General features: G+C 49.1%; 1 protein-coding gene across 4 annotated transcripts in view; it reads right to left on the bottom strand.

The window, feature by feature from the left end:
• Positions 1-17,645, bottom strand: part of BBS9 (Bardet-Biedl syndrome 9) — a 1,749,160-nt gene that overhangs the window by 1,392,541 nt on the left and 338,974 nt on the right. For all 4 annotated transcript variants that reach the window (XM_069215484.1, XM_069215483.1, XM_069215485.1 and 1 more), the window contains exon 8: positions 129-312. In XM_069215484.1, coding sequence (XP_069071585.1) covers positions 129-312 — 184 coding nt within the window. The remainder of the gene's footprint in view (positions 1-128; positions 313-17,645) is intronic.

Here is a 17,645-nt window from a genome sequence, read left to right as displayed (position 1 = left end):
GATCTTTCCTACATCAACATGTCTTCGCAACAAAAAACAGAAATGTCTTATTTTCCACTAGCTTTGTGTTTGGTTTGGTTAATGATGCATACGGCAATTAAGCAACATTTTCTGTCAGCTGTACAAACCTGAACAATATGGTAGGAAGCAGCTAGGACTGTAGTCAAGTTTCTTCATGAATCGAATTTGGCCATTCTCCTTGAGGCAAAAGAAGTTTCTCTCACCGAGTACAAAGACTGAGGATGGCGCCTGACTGAAGGAAACGATGCATATATCCAAGGCTTGCTCGCCGATATTTAAAGTCCAGTCCGCCTTCAAAGAAAGCAAAGAACACACGAAAACCATCAGGTTAGGAACCCTTTGAGCAGCAAACTGAAACGTATTAAATCAGCATAGAACTGCACAGCGAACTAAATAATTCTCTTGAATTCACTATTACTTCACAAGAAAAATAATCAAGGTCTTCTACACACTGACATATTCTACTGAATCAAGTACATGTCTTTCCAAGCTTTGAGTACATTTATTTGCGTGACAGAACGGACTGCCATGAATGCACTTTATCTAATCATATGCTCAGTTTCAAATTCCGTTTAGATGGCTACTAGAGGCCACTTCGTGCGACAATATACTAGGTGGGGTCCCTTATGATCTAGGGACCGTTTCTGTACCTACCCGATTTGCTTCTTGAGATCATAATTAGTTTTCCAGTAACGTTACGTCAGATGTACAGAAAGTTAATTGCATGTCCACACTTCCATTTGAAAGTGTATCCTTGAAATTCCCCGAGGGATACGCAGCAATCCCTCAATTTATATAAAAAGGATAAGCGTCTATTTATTTATAGAGCATAAGATCGACGTTAGCTAGAACAGAGATAGGAGACAAGTTAAATTCAAACTTCATTCTCGTATGAAAACCTATCCCGTTAGGCCACACAGGACTGAGGACGGCTAGCTGGACATGAGATGACCTAATGACTGCCAACTCTCTTACAATTTTAACCGGCACTAGAACATATGATCTATTAAGGGCCAGCTGGGCATCACCTGGCATATCATACAGGCCAGTCCTTAAGAAATAAGGACTAAACCCCAAAGACCCAGCAAAGTACATACGATATCAAATTGGCCATTCCTATTTAAATTATTTGAAAAAGCAGTATTCACAGAGTTATTCGGCTTTCTTGATAATAAATAAAGTCATTTCTGACCAGCAGGCAGGTGTCCGACCTGACAGAGGCACTGAATTTGCTTTAAATGCAACCTGGGACGACCTTATGAAAACAGTAGACTCCAAAAGAGTAGCCGTACTCATGCTACTTGATCCATCAGCTACTTTTGATACGAATGAGCAAAATCTCCTACTTACACAATCAAAAGAAACAGCATGGCTCTAAAACGGGTAAAGTCCTCCCTCGCATTAATTGTGTCCCAAACCACCACCTATCAGCACCATTCTCGGAAGAAGCAGGAGCTCCACAAGGTTTAATGACTGCATCGCTAATGTTGAACATCTACCTTCTCCACTCCCAGAGCTTATAAATGCCTTTAAACTTTACCTGTTACGACTATGTGGAAGACAACCTGATTAACCCTAAACTAGAAAACCCAATAAACCAAGACATCTACGGTCACAGAAGCAGTTAACAAATATGCTACAAAATCATCTAAAATTAAATTCTTCTAAAATAGAGCTCCCGACATGTGGGTCATGGAAAGATAATAACCCCACTACAAAAGGCCAGTGGAGACGGGCACTTCCCACCACACTGTCTGTCGTAAAAAGTTTAGGAGAGGCCAAGCACACCAAACTCTTTCTTGAGAAAGAGATCAACCAGGTAACTAAAAGCGCTTTCAACATAATCACATCCATGGCAATTTGAAAGGTCACTGGGCAATACTTTCAATAAATGGGGATGGGGTAAGAGTCAGGATTTGGCTCAATGAGTGATTGAAAAGACTTGTTAATTCCTTCATGGAATGGGAGCCTCTGCTAAATTTGGTATCCTACCACTGCAGCTAACTCAGTGAGCAATAAATGAGAGCCCGATCATTTAGAGGCAGGGAGGTACCTACACAAGATTCATCGAGGGAGAAATCTGGTTGGCAGTCCTTATTTACATTGGTACAAACTGCAGGAAAAAGGGTTCGTAATTGATAATTGTTCAACAGGTTTTCAGACCAGTTGAGGTGGATTTTAATACCAGCTGGTCAACCTCACGTGGCCTTTTTCTAACCACCACATTGTGGTATATTCCTTACAGCATTGCTGAAACTTCCTCGAAACCATACCCCATAATGTTTTTAAATCAAAAGCAATCCCCATGTGACAGGTTATGAATGCACTCCTGTACAACAACAGCTAAGAAAATAAGCAAATCTGAGCACAAAAAAAACTAATCCTGGTCTTCACCCTCTGCCTGTTGGAAACATTCTTTGCAATCTTCGTGAAAAAAATGACTTGCTGGCACTCCGTGTCAGCAAGTGAACATGTGTGGGATTATACTGGCATGCCTAGTGGATGCCATCCCAGTCAACCAATCAAGAGCCGGATATGTGTGGTCACACAGCATCATGCCTCTCCCTGCTGAAGGACTGAGAAATAAAGACCACACCATTACTTAAAAAGTCCAAGTAGAGTCGACGGTACTGGTGCTACATCATCCAAGACATTGCTTGCTTGAGTTATCAGCCACAATTTATATAAAAAATATATCCTCTTACAAAATGTGGGATATAATGGATTAGTCCCATTTAGTCTCAGCGGAGTCTGCCTGCATCAGTGAGGGGTAAGTGTCAAGAGCTGAGATAGTCTGCTCACTGAAGCTAGGGCCTTGTGGCTCCGCTGCTACTCATACTGGGCTGCTAATTTATTGTTCCTTTGCCATGCCAGCCCAGAGGCGGGGCACAGCAACCTATAATCATCTGCAATGAAGTGCTAAAATGACACCAGTGACATAACATGAATGGGAAATGCAATACTCCATGTCAAGAAGCGCTAGGTATACTATATATGCCTAAGGAAAATACGGTCCCTCATTGGCTTAGCTCTAGGAACCGGGCTAGCTCATCAACAAACCATTTCAGTGTTTCTGTCCTTTGCAGAAACACAACTGCTATCTGGCATCTCACCGGCACAGTAGTGTTCAAATCACATAAGTGACAAATAACATATGCAGCCCTCAGTGTCCTGAAGTGCCAGGCACATTGCGGAGCACCTTATCTGGCTAGATCTTCAGGAAGTGACGCTTGGTAGAGCTCGGACATGTGCCCGAGGCCAGCAAGGGAGAAAGCTTTGCATACCTGGGGCAGCTCAATACTCAAGATTGGTTATATGCTCGAAAAGGAAAGAGAGGGCTCCCATACATGGCAGTACACTGAACAAGCATTGGCAAAGTCAATAGGTCTCGCCTTTAGCTGCCAGTGCAAACCTAATGGCTTAGCCAATGATGTTTGCTGTGCTGCTGCTATGCGTCTATGATTGTAACTGCTTTCCCTTTTTGTGCTTGAGTACCTAAAATATCTTCATATGTTTCTTTAGTATTTGCGTGCGTGGGCACACTCGTCTATTTTTGTGCTTTAGTTTTCGTATTTGTATTAATTTTATAGTAGGGTGTTGGGTTATCCGTGTCCAGAGTGTATATGTAATTTGCTTGCATCTGTGTATGTGTCTGCGTGTATGTGTCCTTATTTGTGTATGTGTCGGTCAGCAAATGTAACTGAGTATGTCTATGTGTCTCTTTCGGCATGAAGACACGTGTATGTGTCTGGCTTATACTGGTGTCTGTGTCCAAATGCAGCTGTGTCTGGCAGTGCCTTGCATGTGTTGAAGTCTGAGTGTATGTGTCAGTCTGTACGAGTCTGTGCGTGGACCTGGCTGTACGAGTCTGTGTGTAGGTGTCTATGTTTAACTGTACCATAGCATTACAGAAGCTTCCTCTTTGTGGACCTGTGTGCGCGCCCCACTGTTTTCCTGTGTCTGTGTTCACACCTGGATGTTTGTGTATCTGCATGCGTGTTGCTGTATGCCTGTCTCTGTATGTGTTGGCGTGTGTCTGACTGTAGGTGACATAGGTGGTCATTACAACCCTGGCGGACGGTGTTAAAGCGGCGGTAAAACCGCCAACAGGCCGGCGGTAAAAAAATTGCAATTACGACCGTGGCGGAAACCGCCAACAAAGACAGCCACTTTAACACTCCGATCGCCACAGCGGTACAAACAAACAGCGCGCCGGTCACCGCCAACAGACAGGCGGGAGACAATGTACTGCCCACACTATTATGACAGGCCAATCCGCCACCTTTTCCGGGGCGGATTCACTGCGGATAAAAACACGGCGGATACAGGAATTTCAAAGGGAAAACGCTCACCTCTACACACCCCACGAGGAACGAGGACACCATGGACCCAGAACTCCAAATTCTCCCTGCGATAGTCTTCCTGCTCCTCTACCAGGAGCAAGAACCCCGGCGGCGAAGACCACAGTGAGTACTGCACCTACGACACAGGGGAGGGGAGAGGGAAAAAACAAGGACACGCCACACGCAACACCCCCACCCTCACCCACTACAACACACACAAATGCATATCAATACATCACAGTTACACCCTCCAAACCCCCCGGAAGAATGCAAAGACAATAGAAAATTAGTGTAACCATTGTAATATATTAAAAACAAGTAGGCAGAAATATATATATACACCATGTACAAAATAAATACCAAGCATAGTAGTCCAGGTAGTGCACTAAGATAGTCCGTGGAACACTGGGACCACACTGTATGGGCGAGGCCCACACAAGATCCCCGACCATGACGGAGAGAACACTGCAGGGGCATCAGATACCAAGAAAACAGGCACCTCAGGGGGAGGGAAAGGGGGGGCACCTCAGCCGCTTGAGTGCACAACGCCAAATCCACGAGGGGGCCACATGCCCACTGTTCCATCCTGGGGAGTGCAAAGCCACAGTCTCACAAGTCTCTACAGTGGGTGGTCTGCCCACTGTTCAATCCTGGGGAGTACAAAGCCACAGTCTCTCAAGTCTCTACAGTGGGTGGGTTGCCCACTGCCATATCCTGGGGAGTGCAAAGCCACAGTCTCACAAGTCTATACAGTGGGTGGTCTGCCCACTGTTCAATCCTGAGGACTGCAAAGCCACAGTCTCACAAGTGGATGACAGTCTCCACTGGTTCTGGAGGGGGCATGGTGCCCAGAGTGCTTCATCCTGTTAAGGACAGAGGTAGTGGATGACAGTCTCCACTGGTTCTGGAGGGGGCATGGTGCCCAGAGTGCATCATTCATCCCGTGACTCAGTTGCGTCAGTGCCCCTGCCGCTCATGGGCTAGAGGTGCTTGAGATGGCGGTGCCCTGTTCAGCGGTGCTTGAGATGGTGGTGCCCTGTTCAGCGGTGCTTCAGATGGGGGTGCCCTGTTCAGCGGTGCTTCAGATGGCGATCTCCACTGCAGGGTCTCAGCTGCTGGCGGTCCTTCATGGCCCAGCGGGGCTGGTGCTCCTTCATGGCCCAGCGGGCCTTTTGCTGGCGGTCCTTCATGGCCCAGCTGGGCTGGTGCTGGCGGTGGCTTCCTGGGCAGCGGGATGATGGCAGTCTTCTCCGCCGTGCTGCTCTTCCCAGACTTGCTGGGTTTCTTCTGGCCCTTCCCCACCTTGGAAGGTGTCACAGCCGACTCCACACTCCCAACCGGACCACAGGGAGCGGCTTTGGTGGCTGGAGTCTTCCCCCTCTCCCGCCAGGCACTGGCCAACTTCTGATGCTTCACAGGTGGGGGACTGTGCTGTGGCTCCGTGCCACACTGGCTGCCCTGGTGGCCGGTGCACTCCACATTCCAGTGACTACAGGCACCACTGGTCCCGGAGATGTTGTGGCTGAGGTGCTAGTTCGGGACCTATGAGACGGATGGGGTGGGGGAGGTGTGGGAAAGAGGTCAAGGTTGGACAGGAAAAGTTTTTTGGACACACTGGGACGGGTAGCTGGAGGGGGTTTGGGAGTGGAGGAAGAGGTGGTGGCTGTAGGAGGTGTACGTTTGGTGACTTTGGGTGAAGGTGCATGCGCTGGAGGCTGTTGTGAGGTGGATGACTGATGGGTGGGTGTGTGCCTGCGTTTGTGTATCTTGGGAGGGGGTGTCACAGACACACTGGGAGAGGACACAGGGGACGTGTGAATGGTAGTGGGGGTGGTGACTGCACGTGAGCGGGGTGTGGTGGTGGGTGTGCTGGAGAGGGACGTAGTGGCTGTAGAGGTAGTGCAAGCAGGTGTGAGTGTAGACGAGACTGGGAGGGAGGAGGGAGACTAAGGGGACACAGTGGAGGCAGTGGATGTTGGTGTGTCTGCATGTGTGTGATGCTTGCGTGAGTGCCTGTGGGATGTGTGGTGCTTATGTTTGCCTGAGCTTCCCTTGGGTGTGGACGTGTGTGCATGTTGGTCTGTAGGTGTGCTTGGGATAGGCTGAGGTACAGGGGATTAGGTCGGGGTTGAGTCTGAAAAGCTTGGTGAAGGGCCGCCTGACCAGAATGAATGCCCTCCAGGAATGCATTGGTTTGTTGCAACTGCCTCTCTACACCCTGGATGGCATTCAAAATGGTAGACTGCCCAACAGTGAGGGACCTGAGGAGGTCAATGGCCTCCTCACTGAGGGCAGCAGGAGTGACTGGGGCAGGGCCTGAGGTGCCTGGGGCGAAGGTGATGCCCACCCTCCTGGGTGAGCGGGCACGGGGCAAAGGCTGAGGGGCTGCTGGGAGGACGGTGCTGGTAGGGGGGGTGGTGGCTGTACCTGTAGATAAGGGGGGCACAGATGTTACCGCCACCCCAAGGGAGCTCCCATCAGAGGACGAGTCCGTGTCGCTGGTGTCAGCTCCTGTACCCGCTGTGGAGCTCCCCTCCGTCCCACTGGTGAATTCAGACTCCGTAGTGTCGCCCTCCAGAGCCATGTGGGATGCAGCTCCCTCGTGCTCCGGTGCCACTGCTCCTCCGCGCCTGATGATGCTAATGCACACAAGAACAGGGAGACCAAAAAAAGGGGGAGGGGGGGGAAGACAGAAGAAAGACATGTTGAGTGCATGCATTACCGCTACCGTTGGCGGACACGACAGACACAGAAGCCCCCTGCACTACGCCATGCTCTTGGGCTCCACTGTTCAATTTCTGGGAAATGGCCTACAAGGCTATGGACGACATCTGCACACATAGATGACACAGAGGCATGAATAGCTGTACTTGGCACTCTACAGAGGTGGGCTGGGGTGCCACATGGCCTGCCTTACGGAGGGGTCTTGCCTACGGAACTCGCCCTGGCCTAGGGAAACCCACAGCCCACCTCCCCCACCCAGACACCTTCACTGCGCACAAAGTCAGCAGAATGAGAGTGTACTCACCCCCTTGTGGCTGCTGTGATGCCCTCAAGCGCCCATCCAACTCCGGGTAGGCCACCAGGATCCTGAACATCAGGGGGGTCATGGTGCGACGGGCACCCCTCCCACGTTGGGAGGCCATCCTCAGCTGAGCCTCCGCCGTCTTCTTGCTCCAGCGGCGAATGTCCTCCCATCTTTTCCGGAAGTGGGTGCTCCGTCTGTGGTAGACCCCCAGGGTCCGGGGACGTCCTTGGCGATGGCACGCCAAATATCTTTCTTCTGGTGGGCGCTGACCTACATGAAATGTACAGGGGAAAAAGAAAAGTTATTACCAACTGCTCCGTCGAAGTGATTGGCCCCCATCCCTACCCTTGCCATGTGGCACATGCATTCACCGTCTTTCATGCATGCAGCACTCTCCCCCCTTCCTTCTCACATCCAGCCCTCTCCACACAGGCATAGCCTATACAACATGCTCCCTGTGTACTTACCTGTTTGTCTGGAGGACCGTAGAGTAGCGGGTACTGGGGGAGGATCCCATCCACGAGGATGTGAAGGCAGGGGCCCTTTCCCCAGACATTCGAGCCATTGTCTCTTCCAGACCGAGGTCACAGCAGCACTTGCAGTGTAGGTCCTCTCCTGTCGAAGATCAGGTATCGAGTGATTGAAGTGATAGAAAATGGCAGTCACGTCCGCAGCGGTGCGTACCGTCACTGCTGGCGTACATCGCCATTGGCTCCTGGGACCCATAGGGTCCAATGTTAACCAATGCAGCATTGCGCCACGGTCTTCGACCGCTTACCGCGACGGTGTACAACGCCAGCGCAGTTACCTCACATCCCATTGTCCCACTTTACAGGTCAGGCAGCCGCCATTTCAGGGGCCCACATGGCTTCATTTCCAACTGCGTCACTCATACCTAGGCCTAGACTCAACACACATACAGGCCACCTTTTGTGTATGATAGGTGTTCTGTGTAAACTGTGGGTACGTACCTCTGAGTTGTTTGACTCTGTACTCGCTGTTGTCCTTCATAGGCACCGTCCGCTGGGACATGTGAGGAGATGGCGACATCCTCCGGTGTACCGACTGTTGGTGGACCTGTCGACAATGGAGGAGCGACATTTGATTATCACATACAGGCTTGACCGTGCCACAATCCAGGAACTGTGTACCCAGTTGGAGCCAGACCTGATGTCAGCAATCCGCCATCCCACAGGAATCCCCCCTCAAGTGCAGGTGCTGTCAGTGCTCCATTTCCTTGCAAGTGGGTCATTTCAAACAACAGTGGCCATGGCATCAGGGATGTCCCAGCCTATGTTTTCCAACTTATTGTCCAGAGTGTTGTCTGCCCTTCTGAAACACATGCGGAGCTACATCGTTTTCCCTCAGATGGAGGATTTGCCTACAGTGAAAGGGGATTTCTATGCCCTGGGACACATCCCCAACATCATAGGTGCCATTGATGGGACACATGTGGCTTTGGTACCCCCCCACAGGAGTGAACAGGTGTACAGAAACCGGAAGAGTTATCATTCGATGAATGCACAGATGGTATGTTTGGCAGACCAGTACATCTCCCATGTGAATGCCAAGTTCCCTGGCTCCCTCCAGGTTAGTGCGTGTCTAACAGTTGTCCCTCACCATTTGCAGGTGACTCTGGTTACCCTAACATGTCATGGCTACTGACCTCAGTGAGGAATCCCAGGACAAGGGCAGAGGAACGCTACAATGAGGCCCATGGGTGAACTAGGAGGGTGATCGAGCGGACCTTCGGCCTCCTGAAGGCCAGGTTCAGGTGCCTCCATATGACGGGTGGATCCCTATTCTAATCACCAAAGAAAGTGTGCCAGATCATCGTGGCCTGCTGTATGCTTCATAACTTGGCTTTGCGACGACAGGTGCCTTTTCTGAAGGAGGATGGTCCAGATGGCGGTGTTGTTGCAGCTGTGGAGCCTGTGTCAGTGAAGACGAGGAAGCAGGGGAAGAAGACATGCACAACAGGGACTCAGTGATCCAGCAATATTTCCAGTGAGACACAGGTGAGAATACAAACCTGCCTACTACATGTACTTTAACACTACTACCTCTCTACTGTGTGTCGTTTTCACCCAGTGTATGGTCACTGAGTTGTCACTTTCCCTTACGATTTCACAGATGTGGGTCCCACTGTGGGACATCTGCTTAGATTCCTCATGGACTAGAGCTGTGTGACATAGGTATGTTGACATTAAACTTGAAAGAGCATTTTGTCACTGTAATTGCTAATACACTATTTCGAAATCACAGACAGACTCCAGATTGTTTTGTGCTTTAAGGGTGTTTATTTAAGTGCTCAATATTGGAGGGGGTAGTGAAATGGTGAGGGGTGATGGTGGAGGAATGTCCATGGCAGAGTCCAGTCTATTAGTCTCACAGGTGCATTGCCCATATGGGCATAGGAAGTGGAGCTGGGGCAGTTTCAGTATGGACAGGGTGACAAAGTGGGACAGTGGGATGACAATCAGGGTGGTCTCATTTCTTGGCGGGGGTCTTGACATCATGCTCTGTCTTTGTCCTGGATCTCAGGGACCGTTTGCGGGTGGTTCTCCCTCTGCAGGGGGTGGGCTGCTGGTGTGGTGGTCCTGTGGCGGGGCGTCCTGTCCACTAGCGCCGGCGGAGGTGGTGGGCAGTTCATCGTCCATGCTAGTGTCAGGGGCCCCTTGTAGTGCCACAGTGTCCCTCCTGGTATTGAGTACTTCCTTCAGCACCCCTACAATGGTGCCCAGGGTGGAGTTGATGGTTCCGAGTTCCTCCCTGAAGCCCATATACTGTTCCTCCTGCAGGCGCTGGGTCTCCTGAAACTTGGCCAGTACCGTTGCCATCGTCTCCTGGGAGTGGTGGTATGCTCCCATGATGGAGGAGAGGGCCTCGTGGAGAGTTGGTTCCCTTGGCCTGTCCGCCCCCTGTCGCACAGCAGCCCTCCCAGTTCCCCTGTGTTCCTGGGCCTCCGTCCCCTGGACCGTGTGCCCACTACCACTGCCCCCAGGTCCCTGTTGTTGTTGGGGTGGTGGGTTATCCTGGGTTCCCTGTAGTGGTGGACACACTGCTGATTGACGTGTCCTGTGGATGGAGGTATGGGCCCGCTGGGTGGGTGCTGTGCTGGTGTTTCCAGAGGGTGGAAGGTCTGTAGTGGCCTGTGACTGAGTGATGGGAACCGACTGTCCCGAGGTCCCCGATGGGCTGGGCTGGTCATCTAGATCCAGTTGGACAGAGGTGCTGTCATCACTGTGGGCCTCTTCTGTTGGTGGTGCGGACATGTGTGGACCCTCCTGTCCGGTGACGTTGGGTGGGTCCTGCAGGGGTATAAAAGGATGGTTATTACATCTGTGTGTGTCATGGTGTGCAATGGGTGGGTGACCGTGTACCCCAGTGTTTGCATTCCTGTGTGAGACCTTGTGTGAGGATGGTTTGGGGGTTGTATTGGTATGTGCAGTGGGCATGCTTTAGTGATGTGTGTCCATGCTTTGTTGTTGCATGCAGGACTTGGTGTTGGGATGGGTGGTTTGTGATGTTGGGACATATGTGAGGAGTTGGGGTGCTGGGGGTGAGGGTGGGGGTATGTGATAGCATGCAGGTAGGGTGGGGGTTGTAATAGTTAAGATTTGACTTACCAGAGTCCATTCCTCCACCTACTCCTGCGAGGCCCTCAGGATGCAGAATCTCCAAGACCTGCTCCTCCCATGTTGTTAGTTGTGGGGGAGGAGGTGGGGGTTCGCCGCCAGTCCGCTGAACCGCCAGGTGGTGTCTTGAGACCACGGAACGCACCTTCCCCCGTAGGTCGTTCCACCACTTCCTGATGTCCTCCCGATTTCTTGGGTGCTGTCCCACTGCGTTGACCCTGTCCACTATTCTTCGCCATAGCTCCATCTTCCTTGCAATGGAGGTGTGCTGCACCTGTGCTCCGAATAGCTGTGGCTCTACCCGGACGATTTCCTCCACCTTGACCCTGAGCTCCTCCTCCGAGAACCTGGGGTGTCTTTGCCATGCCATGGGGTGGTGTAGGTGATGTGTGGGGTGGAGTGTGTGGTGATATGTGTGATGATATGTAGTGGTGTGTTGTGTGAGGTGCGTGGAAGTTCTGTGGGTGATGGTGTTGTGTGCCTGTGGATGCTGCTGTTCTTGTTGGTGCTCTCTCTCTGGCCTTCTTTCAGAATTTTTTGTCGTGGGGGTTTGTGGGTGATGTGGGTGTGTGTTTTATATTGTATTGGGTGTGTGGGAGTGGTGTGTGTATGTGTACCAGGTGTGTGTATTTTGAATTGTCCAATGTGGTAGTGTTTTGTAAATGTGTGTGTATTTTGAGCGCGGCGGTGTGTACCGCCAATGGAATACCGCGGTTGAAAGACCGCCGCGTGGATTCGTGTGTCGTGATAGTGTGGGGGTATTTCTGTTGGCGTGACGGTGGAGGTTTTGTTTTCGCCAGTTTATCACTGACCTTTGGTATGGCGGACTTGTGTGGGTGTCTGAATTTTGGCGGATTCCGAAATGTGGGTCATAATAGCGGTGGCGGAATTCCGCGGCCGCGTGTTGGCGGTCTTCTGCACAGGGCGGTAAGCAGCTTTTACCGCCAATGTTGTAATGACCGCCTTTGTCTTTTAGTGCATGTTTATTATGTGGAAATCTGTATGTGTGTCTATCCATGTGTTCCTATCAGTCTAGTGTGAGCAATCATATGTGTATTGTGTATCATCCTGGGTATGCACAACTCGCTGTATGTTTGTGTGCCTTTGCGGATGGATGTTTGTATGGTTTTGTGTGCGTACCTGTGAGGGCCTATGTTTGTGTGTGTGAACGTCCTGGCCACCGCGTATCTGTATATGTCTGTCTGTGTCTTAGTGTGCATATGTCAGTATCTGCGTCGCTGTATGTCCTGCACATATAATTTAGGAGGTTATATAACCTGCTGCGGCTAAACATAAAAGCAGGGGTGTTAGTTACAATGTAGGCAGGGGGTTTGTTCCGCCGGCCGCACGCGTTCAGGGACAAAAGGCAGCGCGCTGCTAGAATTCCTGCCACCTTGGGAGAGGTGACATTTTAGTGGCCCCCGCCCTTGGTAATGTGGCCCTGGTTCATGATTCACCAGGCTATCGGGCGCGCCTATAGCACCATTCCGGCTGTCTTGATGTGCTCAGCTCTGAGGACATGCCAGGGGAAAACTGTACTAAGACAATGAGACAGTCAGTGGATTGGGCGCCTCCTCCAGAAATCTGCCGGTTGCAGGTGGTGGGGCTCGAAAGCGGTGGGTGAAATAATTGTTGTTGAACTGAACAGTAACACCTGCTACAAACGCCTAGATGTAATTTAGTGAGTGGGCTGTTCTATAGTATTTGATTGATATCTAGCGAGCAGTACAGACTTGATTGCCTGAAGGCGCTTACCTAGAAGGTGATACCACGCGCTTCTGGCGTGGAACGATCATCCTTCGCCAAGCACTAAAATACCACGTATTAAAGATGAATTCGACATTTGTCTTATACAAGCGGCACACAAACACATATTTTGTGCTGGGTCGTACAAGTAAGGTGCTTCAGATGAGACCCTGGCGTGGTCATTTAGGATTCTGTTGAATTAACAGCTCTGTGATAATGTCGACAGATAGCAGTGTAAATACACTGTGTGGGAATTTTTTAACAAGTGGAACTTCGAACTACTTCCGAGACGACGTGAGCGAAGCTGCGGGTTTGTGATTAGTAAAACAAACAGAGACGGGGAAACGCTTTGGAATAAGTATCAAACATTCAAATACTTTTTTTTTTTTTTTTACTTGAGACCTTACCCCCTTTCTTTGAATGTTGCGCTCCACTTGTGTAGCTTGGATGTGTTTTTTTCCATTGCAAGATATGTTAATCCCCCATTTGTGCCTTGCTATCCATAAGGCGCTTTTGTTGATTCTTGCAAAGCCAAGCCTAGGAGACCTATTGGCTGTGTCAACGTTTTATAGCCATGTTATACACGAGCGAACAAAACAAAAAAAAACAGAGCTACGATGCTGCCAAGTTTTATTTTTTTCTTTCGTTGCTGGGGGGTGAGGAGGACAACATGGAGGGAGGAAGGTGAAATAAATATGTGTAAGGAGAGCAAAAAGGATAACTGAGGATGTGAGAATAAAATGCTATGGTGTTGGCCACATAGTAGCGGAAAAATGTTACTTGCCTCGTACGTATGTGGCATGTAGTGCTGTAGATTCCCATGCTCTGCAAACTGCTGCCATCTAGTGTTGGACTCTTCAAAGGGGTCTTTCAATGTCAGGAGGTATAATGACTCCAATGATTCGTAATGCACATGGGCATCGGCTCAAATGTTAGTCTGTTTTCCGCACGGCATGTTATGTTATGTTATAGTTATTTCTAAAGCACACATATACCCAAAGGTGTCTTGGCACTAGCTCTACTGACGCCTGGGATGACCTGCTCAATAAGACCTGAAAATAAATGTTTTTAGAGCTTTCCTAAAAGGGAGCAAGGTACCAATTGATTTGATCTGAAGAGGAAGAGAATTCCAAGCTTTGGCAGCAGATGTCACAAATCTTCTTCCTCCCCACGAGGAAAGTCTAAATCTTGCAGCCATTACATTTCTAAAAGTGGAAGAACATAGCGTCCTCAAAGGTGTATACCATTCGAATTTTCTTTTTAAGTATTCTGGTCCAGTTACATGAAGGGCCTTGAAAGTAATACAGAGGGCCTTAAATACAATATTCAGTCTGACCGGCAGCCAGTGTATTTTTTTAGTGCATTCGAAGTTGACTGGAACAAGCAGCAGATGAGGCACTGCATTTTGCAGAGTTTGCAGTTTGTTCAGTTGTTGCTTTTGCACATTTAGGTAAAGGCCACTGCAATAGTCAATTCCTGACAGGACCAATGAGGTGACTACCGTCCTTTGTAAATCAGCAGGGATATACGGCAGAAGTTTCTGAAGGGTTTTGAGGGTGAAAAAAAGAAGCAGAAGTGATCGCATTTACTTCAGCCCCAATGGTCAGTTTATCATCAATCTGTATTCCCAGGTTGCAAACTTTCCTAACTGGGGCTGGGAGGGCACCAGGTTCCTGCAGCCAGGAAGAAGGGGATCAAAGGGCATCGAGGTTACCAAAGAGGACAACCTCTGTTTTACCCGAGTTAAGCTTCAAGCAATTCTGGGCCACCCAGCCACTGATTGCTTGCATGCAATTGTGTAGTGAGGAGCCAAGGCTTTGTTCATTTTTATAGTTAGAGATACCACAATTTCGGTATTGTCTACGTAGGATGCAATCGAGAACCCACACAATCTGATGAGAACGGCTAGGCTACTGAAACAGACATTTAACAACGTCGAGCTTAATGACGAACCCTGAAGCATCCCACAGGGAAGAGAAAAATGTTCTGACGTGAATTCATTGAGAACCACTGATTGCACTCGGCCTGAGAGAAAGGATCTCAGGAGGGCAAGAGCTGCTCCGTTGACTCCAATGGAGTGGAGGCAGCCGATCAGCGGCTCATGATTAACACTACTGAAAGTTGTTAAAAGGTCTAAAAGAATAAGGGTCACACTCCCTCCCTTATCTAACACTTCTCCGATTTCTTGCGTGGCCACAATCAAGGCCGTCTTGGTGCTGTGGCCACTTCTAAAGCCATAATGAGAAGGGTCCAACACATAGTTCTCCAGAATGTAGTCTCTCAGCTGGTAGTTCATAATCTTTTCTACCTCTTTGGCAGGCAAAGGCAGACGAGAGATAGGGTGACAGCTGTTTGGGTCAGTGGGGTTAATATTGGACTCTCTTTTGAAGAGGAAGTATTGACGCAGTCTTCCAAAGCGAAGGGAAATAGCCGGTCTGAAACACAATGTTGAAAATAGGTATTAAGTTGGCAGCGATGGTGTTGGGGGCTAAATTAGCCACCGATTGAGAGCACAGATCCAACGGGGACCCAGACTTTAAGACTTTAATGAGTGAAGTGTCCTGCTCAATAGATGGCTTAGAGGATTTTCAAAAGGAGCCAGTCTTGATATCCGGCTGGTTAGAGATTGTTAGGTCCCCAGTCGAAGTTTTGATGGTGTAGAATTTGCTATAATATCCCTTCCACTTTGTTTTGGAAAAGATTCACAAATTTAGTACAAAATGTTTGGCTACTGAGTTGCTGCTGGGAATGGAAATTAATATATTAACCATAAGATAAAGTTATTTTACTGAGTCCCTTGCCGCCTCAATTTCTCAATTTTGATCCTAAAGTAAGATGTTTTCTCACTTACCAGCAGTGTTTTATTGTCAGCCATATACTGTTTATAAATTTCTTTTTCAGATTGGCTATAGTCTTTTTGCCACTTTCGCTTCTGCCACGTTGCTTTTTCAATCTAAGGTTCTCATTAAACCATTGTGCGGAAGGTTTGTGTTTCTTAATGTGGGACTTTTTTTTCAGGTGGCAGTGTGTCCACCCCAGAGCTACTCTGAGTAGTCGTCAACGGATTTGTCTAGGTTCGCTGTTATTGACGGCTTAGACTGCAGCATGTGAGGATGCACACAGAGCATAGAAAAGCAGAAGAGGTTGACCATGCAAAGGAAAAAGAAAAAGGGAAAGTAAAAGAAAAAAGATAAACATCTGCAACAACCTGAGGCTTCCGGGGGGAGGGTGGATGCATGTGAATCTACCGTATTACATGCCATATTTACAGAGTAACATTTTCCCTTAGTGACATATGTCGCTGTAGACAGACATGCTCTGCATAGACTGTAAAGCAGTTCTGCCCTAAGCAGTGGCTACCCAGAGGATGTTGCAAGGGACTGACTAAAGTGTATTTAAGACAGCTTGGGCAACATTCTCTTGTTGGCATGCTAAAACATCCACACAATAGTGTTTGGTAAATGTGTGTGGAGTGGACCAAGTAGCTGCTTTATATATGTGAACTATGGGAATGTTAGCAAGGAAAGCCAAGGACAGGCCCCCTTTTTACGGGTATCGAGGGGCCTAGGTGGGGCAGGCAATTGCCTGTTGGATTTGGCGTTGCAAGTCTGAATCCATTTGACCAGGGCATGGTCTCTGTGTGGTTTAGAAAAAGAGGCAAAAAGTTGTTGTGTCTCGTGAAAGGACTTTGTCCTATCAATTTAGTGCATGAAGGCCTCTTTTGAGATCTAGTGTATGACAAGCCCTCTCTGCGCTGGAGTTTGGGGGTGGGATTCTGGGTGTGGGAATAGCACCGGAAGTTCAACAGTTTGATTAAGGTGGAAAGAAAACAATGCAACAACAAAGCTGATGCCCACTGAGCATTAGAAGTCATAGGAGGAGTCACTTTAACTTGTGACCTTAAAGATATCTTTGAAGAACTACAGTTACAGACATTCAAGCCCAACACTAGATAGTAGTAGTATGGAGAGCATGTTTATCTACAGCTACAAAGGCCACAAACCCTTTTTTTTGTTTATTGCAGGGCAAGAGATAACTCAGAGGAAGGAGAGGCAGGAGGCAACATGGCAGGAGAGGGCCACTCTCTCCAGTGGGGTGGGTAGGGGGGTGGGGGGGGCAGGAAGCAACAACGCCAGAAGGGAGTATGAATCAGGAGGCAACAATGACAACTGAGGAAGCAAGGAGGGATTGGGCACAAGCAGACAGATAACAGAGGGTGGAAGGGAGGGAGTGAGAGTAAGCAACAACACAGACAACCACAGAAGGAGGGAGGCTGGAGGCAAGCACCAACATGGACAACAATGAAAGGATGGAGGGTGGATGGGGCAAACAATAACACAGGCAACAACGGAAGTAGAGAGGGCAAGTGCGTGGATGAGGCAAGCAACAACACAGACAACGAACAGAAGGTCGGCAGGCGGGGGGGTCAAACAACATGGGTAAATACTGCAGTAGCATGGCGAGCATATCATGGGGTCTTGTGCTAGCAAGGAAAATTGACCTATGACAGCTGTTGGAGTAGTAAAATATAGCAATTAACAGGGTTCAATGGGCCCCTCAGAGCTCTGGGCCCCAGCAGCACTGCACCTGCTACACCAGTAGTAGCTATACACCAGAAAAATTAAGGATGTAGGGCAGGTGGGTGAAAGCAACACGTGTGATGGAGGGAGGGACACAGGGGGAAGGGGTGAGTGCATGAGGAGCCAGATGAAAAATACGCACTCTGGTAGCATGCTTAAACTCAAAGGAAAAGGTATCACCTAAAATATGAGCAGTGGAAGGACACAGGTAATCGTCCATGCTTGAGGGGAGGAACAAACACATGAAGAGGAAGGAAATCTACACAGCTGATCAATAAGAGGCAAGGCA

The sequence above is a fragment of the Pleurodeles waltl genome, chromosome 2_1, assembly GCF_031143425.1.
Source record: "Pleurodeles waltl isolate 20211129_DDA chromosome 2_1, aPleWal1.hap1.20221129, whole genome shotgun sequence".
In the NCBI taxonomy this organism is placed as follows: Eukaryota; Metazoa; Chordata; class Amphibia; order Caudata; family Salamandridae; genus Pleurodeles; species Pleurodeles waltl.
This window is presented reverse-complemented; position numbering and strand designations above follow the sequence as displayed.